We start from the raw sequence: 7,319 nt of genomic DNA, 5'->3' as shown, positions 1-7,319 counted from the left end.
GCACGTACGCGGACGGAGCAGTGCTCTCGACCGCCACGTCTTCGCTTCGCTCCTGACAGGAGGACTCGCACCCGCCGCCGGCCGCGACCCGCCGTGCCGCAACATGGCGCCGGGGCGCGCACGCTGCACAGCGCGCGAGGGCACCGGAGGGGACGTGACGTCAGCGCCAAGGCCACGCGCCAGCTGCCCCCGCCGGCTCTGGAGACTCAGTTCCACTTCCGGTGCGCGGCAAGGCGAGTCGCAGGGCGCGGCCGCTCTGTTAGAAAGTCTCTACTGCCGCGGCGGACTCGGTCTGCGTTGCGGGTGAGCGGGGGGCTGCGGGGCTGCTGCGGGGGGGCTGCTGCGGGGGGGGGGGGCGCCCTCACTGCCCCGGTGTCGGCCCGGGCGGGGGCGGGCGCGAGGCCCCGCCGACGGTTGCGCCGGGCCGGGCCGGGCCGGGCCTTTGCCTCGTCCCGCCGTCGTTTCTGCCTGTGCTGCTCTTGTAAACGACTTTACTGTCGCTTCTGCCCCCTAGAAAATGGGCCCCGTGTGGAAACGGACTGTGTTGCGTTTTTCTTCTTCCTTGGAGTATCTCTAGGTACCTATGTTAAGCTTCTTTTTTATTTTTTTCCCCCAGTTTTCTAAGCTGCTCCTGGGACAGTCATGACTAGATGGGCTCGTAAGAATGCTACTCACAGTGAAAAAGCACTGGATGCTACACCTTGGGAAGAAATGGTAAATGGATCGTCCAGGGATATAGCAAAGGGTAAAGAGAAAAATAACTCAAATCCTCTCTCTTTAAAGAAAGAGCAAGAGAAAAGGAAAAAGAAGAATAAAAAGAAAGAAGACTATCTGAACGAAGATGTTAATGGATTTATGGAATACTTAAAACAGGCTTCACAGGCAGTGCATAAGGGAGAGGTGATAGAAGCAGACAGCACTGAGGTGAGGGAGGAAGTAGCATTAGCCTTGAAGAAGGACAAGCGTCGGGAGGGAAGAAGACTGAAGAGGCAAGAAGCAAAGAAAAATGCTATGGTGAGTTTTCTTTTGGGCTATGTGTAGTTTTCTATCCATAGCTTCTTAAAAAACAGGAAAAAACAGCTTACTGTGAAAAATGCATGTCCCTTATTGCCTATTGATAGTGTCAGGGAAGGGTTATGTAAGGAGGTGAAGCCTCTTGTCTGCTAGAAGCAGACCACATGCTGCAAGATGTTTTGAATTAATAAAGTGAATTTAAGTATCTCAGTTTTGAAACAGATAGTGAATTTCAACTTAGGCTTTAACCTAGAGAATGACTCTTCTGGCTGCTCTCTTCTTGCTACATTTGAAGGGATGCCCAAACTCTGCTTGTTCCCTGGGTGAATCTAACTCAGGGTGTCTCCTTATGCAATTAATCTGCACAATATTTCTGTGTAGCTTTGTACTTTCTTGCTGTTCTGGTGCCTCTTTCTGCAGTATCCTCTGCTTGAGAATTGGGAGGACTGTTCTAGCTAACTCTGACAAGGTGCAAATATACAGTTACCTGTATATTTTTTGCTGCATACGAGCAACAGTGAAGAGAGTCTACTAATTTATCTGAGCCATGGAAGTTTTTGCCTATAAATAAGTTGTATGACTGGTGCAACATTGCTGGTGTTTGCTTTTAGCGCTTATTGCAGTAGTACTTAAAGAACTTTGGGAATTGTGCTGTAATTGGAGTTGAGTATCTTCATTTATCTAGGGAATTTAGTTATTGATGAGTGGATGCCCAATATGAAATTTCTATCTGTACTATGGATAAAAGAATAAAGTACCTGTAATAGTGTGGTTTAGTGACTTAGATCACTGACAACTGGTTTGTGATATGCTTAATATACTTCCTCCATGAGAGAAAATCCCTGGGATATTTCCGCCTTCTAAAAAGCCCGAAGGTCTTAACATACTAAGAGTTGTCTTTGAGGGCTATTCATGAAATCTTACTACTTAAAGTTGCTTTTTACATTAAAATTACATCAGTTCTCAACACTAGAGATGTGTATCTTGGTCTAGTGAAAACCTGCTTGATGTTAAGTGCTGATTAGATATTAGCAGTAAGTTAATTCTTTAGTAATGCCATATATGTGCCATGTTCTATTTTGTGAACTGACTGTAAAAATGTATGTATTTATTTTTATTTTCAAAGGTGTGTTTTCACTGTAGAGAACCTGGCCATGGGATTGCTGATTGCCCAGCTGTACTTGAAAGTCAAGATATGGGTACAGGAATCTGTTACCGATGTGGATCCACAGAACATGAAATCACCAAATGCAAGGCAAAAATAGATCCAGCTGTTGGTAAGATTCAGAAATTTGTGCTCAGGTGCTTTGGATTTTCTGACTACTGAAATACAGGCTTTGTTTTTAAGTAAGTTAACTGTTCTAGGGATGTAAGTTGACACGATTCAAGGAATACCTGATTCTAACAATGAATATTACGGTGAATAGCAAGTTAGTATAATTACAGTGTATTCTCAGGGGAAAAAAATGTGACTTCATGAAGTTTTTAATATGCAGCATAAACTGTATGTGATTTTACAGGGGCATTTCCATACGCAAAATGTTTTATCTGTGGTGAGATGGGGCATCTTTCAAGGTCGTGTCCAGATAATCCCAAAGGATTATACGCTGAAGGTGAGTGTAGCAATTATTTCAACAGAAACGCTTATTTTATACTTATCAAACAAAGACAAAAGGACAGGTCTGTGTACAGTACTGCAAGTGAATGGGGGTATCCTACTAAAAAGAGTTTTCCAGTATCTTTTACTGTAGATAAAAGTAGATAGCAATTCTGGGGAATCCAATGTTAATCTTCATTACCTAGAAATTTGTAGTTTAAAAGCTTAAACAAGCAGTTCAGAGTCAAAGTATGCAAACTTAACTCGTCCTTTCAATTTCAAGAGGGGCACGAAGTGTGGCAAACTAGATTTTACCTGTTACAGTGGGGAGGGGCAGTACAAACTTGGGGTCTCACAAACTGAAAAAGGTGATTTTATAACACCATTAAATTAGAAGAATAATCAATTTAGAGACATTGCACTTCTTTAAATGTTTGGATCATCATCAGAACTCATATATCAGTACCTTTATTTGGATTACCTACCTATCATGAGCTCCTATTAATTTCAAAAGTTACTTTGAATGATTGTATTTCAGCAGAATTCAGCTTCTTTTGTCAAAAAGCATCAAAAATGTGAAGTGTTTAATACATGGTAACTGAAATTTGTAATATTTGGTGCTTTACAGAGCACTATGGTTAGTGATGGCTCTGTCTGAGACACAGACATTGATACAGAGGAAGCTGTTTTTGCGGGCTCCTAAAGCTGGCTGGTCATTTGCTCCCCAATGTCCTGTTACTGTACCTATGAATATAGAACTATCCAAAGGGGACAGTTCTTCATCTTGATTTGTACTAATCTTGGTATATGGAGTGTGTACAGAATTTTTCGCTGCAAAAAAAGTAAAGGATAACTTTTACAACATACAAACAGGAGTAGAACAAGTATCTCCCCCTAAATGAATGTAAACTTTTTCTTTTAAAAGGTGGCTGCTGCAGACTTTGTGGCTCTGTGGAGCACTTCAGGAAAGACTGTCCAGAAAATCAGAACTCAGGTGAGAAGCAAGGATGATGGAATTTGAATGCACAGCTGAGTAACTTACATTTACTACTTTGCCTGAATTTGATCAGGAAAAAAGAGGTCTGAGAAGTGCGTTTAAAAGTAGCAAAGATGACTTTCCTTTAGGAAAGTGACTGTATAGTAATGTGGTGGAGGGGAATTAAGTTGCTATGCAAAACTTGAGCTTCATGTTAAGCAAAACTAGCCTGGGTGTTTCTGAAGATAATGTGAGCTAGCATGTATTCATAATCCAGTATTTTTACTACTCAACTTATGAAGCTGGTTGCTTCTTTTGATGATCATTTGTTTGGAAAGTGATGGAACTGAAAATTCCAGTTGCAATATGGTAGTGGTGCTTGAGGAAAAGGTTCTTGTGGTAGGCAAGTGTTATCCAAGACAGAGGTGGAGGAAGAAGAAACTAGAGATTTGTCGTACCCTAATGCACCTGGGACAGAGGGTGATGGAACGAGTAATGTATTTAATGTATTTGTCAGTAGAGAAAGGTAATTTTTTTTTTCAGTAACCAAAATAATCGTTTAATACTATGTCAGGCTCATAGGAAAGATCCACCAACTAATGATAAGCTGCTCGCTTACATGTTCATTTGTTACATGTGTGGGTGGAAAAAATACTTTTTATAAATTTTTCTGGCTGATTAAGCTCAGTTCTTTGAATAAAACATAGTTTTATGTATGTATGTGAGCCCTAGCTTCAAATAACTCCTATTATAGAAGGTGATTTGTTTGAAAAAGCTGCTTCCATTGCTCACTGATTATTTGGGATGAAATATGTACTTTTATTTTTTCCCACCCTCCCACTTCTACAGTTTGCACTGAATTCAGCAGCGCTTGCTTGTGGTAACACTTTGTAAGGCTTTGATATGTAAAAGGGTCATGTGATTTGCAGGTCACCATTATGGACTAAGGGCATTTTTTCCCCTGTGCTATTGCTTTTGAAGAGTGAGGAGAAATCTGTACTTGCATCCACATATACTCTATATAGCTTTATATATATATATATATATATATATATATATATAAACAAAAAACTCTGCTAAGAATGGCAAAGCCACAGAGTAAGAATTTGAAGAATGATGCTGGTACTGAAGTGATGAAATGGTTGTTTCTGGTTTTGCTTTTTTTTCCCCCTTCTTTGTATGGCTTATAAAACTATTGGATCAATAATATGCTATAAATCTTTGTGGAATTTATATAAGAAATAGGTAGGTGACAGATGCATATGCTTTAGCCACTGTATCTCATCTTTTATCTAGGCTCTCTCAATTGTTGTGTTACAGAGCACTTGCGAGATTCTTAGATGTATGCTGATTTCCTTGTTTAGAACAAATGAGACTGAGTCTTAACTGGTCTGACAAGAGCTTCTGATATGAAAAGGCAACAGCTGCTCTTTAAAATTTCCCCAGAGCTCCTTGGCTGTGGTAGATTGTTGGACAATGACCACTTAAATGGCTGCTGAGACTTGAAAGCCCTATGAGAGAATCAGCAAATAGCTTAGGAATCAAATTGGAACAGTAAGATTCGAAATGGTTCGGATTACCCAGGACTAAATCAGACTGTGGCCCAATCTGGAGTGACTCTAGCAGTAGTACAACTCTGTAGACGGATTACAAGGAGGGTTGGGTGAAGTGGCGCTCATTCCAGAGTAAACACAGAAGCCAGGCAGTACTATTGAAAACACAGTTTATATTGCCTTTTGCAGAAGGAGGGCAGAGGAAAGAATGGAGGAGGGAAGCTGAATTTCCGAATAGCTGTTTTGACCTATGTGTGTGCTGCTGTTGTGGGGTTGTGGTGGTGGTTGTTTTTTTTTTTGGGGGGGGGGAGGGGCTTTTGTACTTCTTGAATAACAACTTGCCTAGAATTATCTGTTACTCAGTTTCTTGGGAACACTTTGTTTTCTATTTGTATATGGCATTTCGTCATGGGCAACTTGATAAACTTGTTAGTAGGGATAGTGTGGTGTCTTTAGACATTAGGTTAAGAATTTAAGCCTTTTGTTTTTGTATATTCCATCATGATGATTGATTGCCTTTATTCTTGAGTTCTGCTGTGTGTGGTCTTAGCAAGTGGGTCTGTAAAGTTTTCTGCTTGAAGACTTAAGGGATTTTTAGTGATGCCCATTAGAGTGGGCATGTACTTCCATGTTCGAAACCTGTGGGTGACCTTGCTGGATTTCTGCGAGCCATGTTTATGGCAAACTACCTTTGTGTGAGTAATATTTCTTTTGCAAGTTGAAAGCTTTACAGATTGGTATGAGAAAGGAAACGTGTAGGAACCAGCATTGCTCAAAGTTGGACCAGCTTACATCACTGAAAGGGAGTCTTCAATTGATATAGTTCTGTTTAGCTAATTGAAGACCAGATTTGGCATGCAAGGAGGCAGAGAAGCAGCCCTTAAGTAAGTAGCTTGCTTCTTCACAGGGCGGGTGCAGTCGTTGTGCTTCGTTAGTCCTATGGCTGGCACTGTAAAAGACACGACAGGCCTATGAGCCAGAGGTTAGCAATTAAAGGCTTTTCTGAATTACTGGGGTGCATGTGTATTTAATCAGCAAAAGGATGGTGGTGTTTGATATGCAGGAGTATAAGTAAGTAAGTAAGTGGAGATGTATAAATTTTGTTCTGTTGTGCCTCTTAAAGCTTGACTTCTTCATCCATATAATTCGGATGAATTATGTTATTCGTCTTTCTTTTCTTTATATTCAGAGATGCTTGAGCTACTCTGAAATCTTCTTCTTCATAAGAGTTATTAGAAATTATGTTTATCTATCTTTTACATACTCCTTGCACGTCTCTTTGGAGAGTCAAATAGGGAAAAAAATGCAAAGTAATGATTTTTGAACCCTGAAACGCAGGGGAAGAAAATGAGTTTGCAAAACACACTTAAAAAAAAAAAAGTTGTGCAAGAAGAGTTAGCTTCAGAGCTAGAACTAAAATGGTGTATCTCTGGTGAACTAGAGTCAGGCCCTAATGGGTCAGATCTCTCTTAAACTAGGAAATTTTATATGATGGTAGTGCTTAGCTTTTCTGTAACTTTGTGTCTCTCATTCTACAGATCACATTACTGTTGGGCGCTGGGCCAGTGGAATGAGTGCAGATTATGAAGAAATTACAGAAACACCAAAGCTGCAAAAAAAAGTGAAAGTACCTAAAATTGTTAATTTTTGAAGGCCTCTCATGCATACCAAACTGCAGTAACTCTGCACTGCTTCATTTTGGAGTAGTGAATGCACAGGACAGATTGCTGGATCTAGTAAATCCACCAGACTGCTGCTGCAAAATTTTCTTCTGTGTCCTGATTTCTTTCCACTTTGCCTGCTGTACTCGCTTAGCTTACTGAAGAGCTGGGACCAACAGATATGCAGCAAGCAGATATATATATATATATAAAATGTGTGTATATATATATATATTTTTTATAATTATACATAAGTACAGCTTTCATTCTGAATTGTGCTCCCTCTCACTGCCAGCCCTCTGAAGAGGGAAATCAGATTCTTCTCAAAACAGGAATCTGCTTGCAGTAACCAAGCAGGGTATGTGCAGTTTTATCATGGGTTTGTGACCAATGGATTTAAGTGGTGAGTAGTGTTGCCTCAAAGTACTGCTTGCATGTCAGAGATGGAGGCAATCATGCTGACTTTATTAAGAGTCTTTCTACGTTTCTGTGAAAGGGATTTTGGGTATTTCCAAAAC

General features: G+C 40.6%; 1 protein-coding gene across 1 annotated transcript; it reads left to right on the top strand.

Annotated features, from left to right (window-relative positions):
* The first annotated feature begins 220 nt into the window (after positions 1 to 220).
* ZCCHC9 (zinc finger CCHC-type containing 9) lies at positions 221 to 6,904 on the top strand. The gene is made up of 6 exons (XM_062599608.1): positions 221 to 303; positions 617 to 1,014; positions 2,141 to 2,291; positions 2,535 to 2,627; positions 3,537 to 3,605; positions 6,679 to 6,904. Exons 2-6 carry the CDS (start codon positions 643 to 645, stop codon positions 6,789 to 6,791), a joined length of 798 nt encoding a protein of 265 aa, XP_062455592.1. The 5' UTR covers positions 221 to 303; positions 617 to 642; the 3' UTR covers positions 6,792 to 6,904.
* The last annotated feature ends 415 nt before the right edge of the window (positions 6,905 to 7,319 follow it).

Source organism: Rhea pennata, chromosome Z, assembly GCF_028389875.1.
Source record: "Rhea pennata isolate bPtePen1 chromosome Z, bPtePen1.pri, whole genome shotgun sequence".
Taxonomy (NCBI): domain Eukaryota; kingdom Metazoa; phylum Chordata; class Aves; order Rheiformes; family Rheidae; genus Rhea; species Rhea pennata.
The sequence above is the reverse complement of the archived record's forward strand: the minus strand, read 5'-3'. Positions and strand labels throughout refer to the sequence as shown.

Bases quoted from the DNA above. Each gene is read 5' to 3' on its own strand.
- ZCCHC9 (XM_062599608.1), top strand. From the start codon at position 643: ATGACTAGATGGGCTCGTAAGAATGCTACTCACAGTGAAAAAGCACTG. The intron at 1,015-2,140 runs GTGAGTTTTCTT...TTATTTTCAAAG, and splicing joins AAGCAAAGAAAAATGCTATG to GTGTGTTTTCACTGTAGAGA. The intron at 2,628-3,536 runs GTGAGTGTAGCA...TTCTTTTAAAAG, and splicing joins CAAAGGATTATACGCTGAAG to GTGGCTGCTGCAGACTTTGT.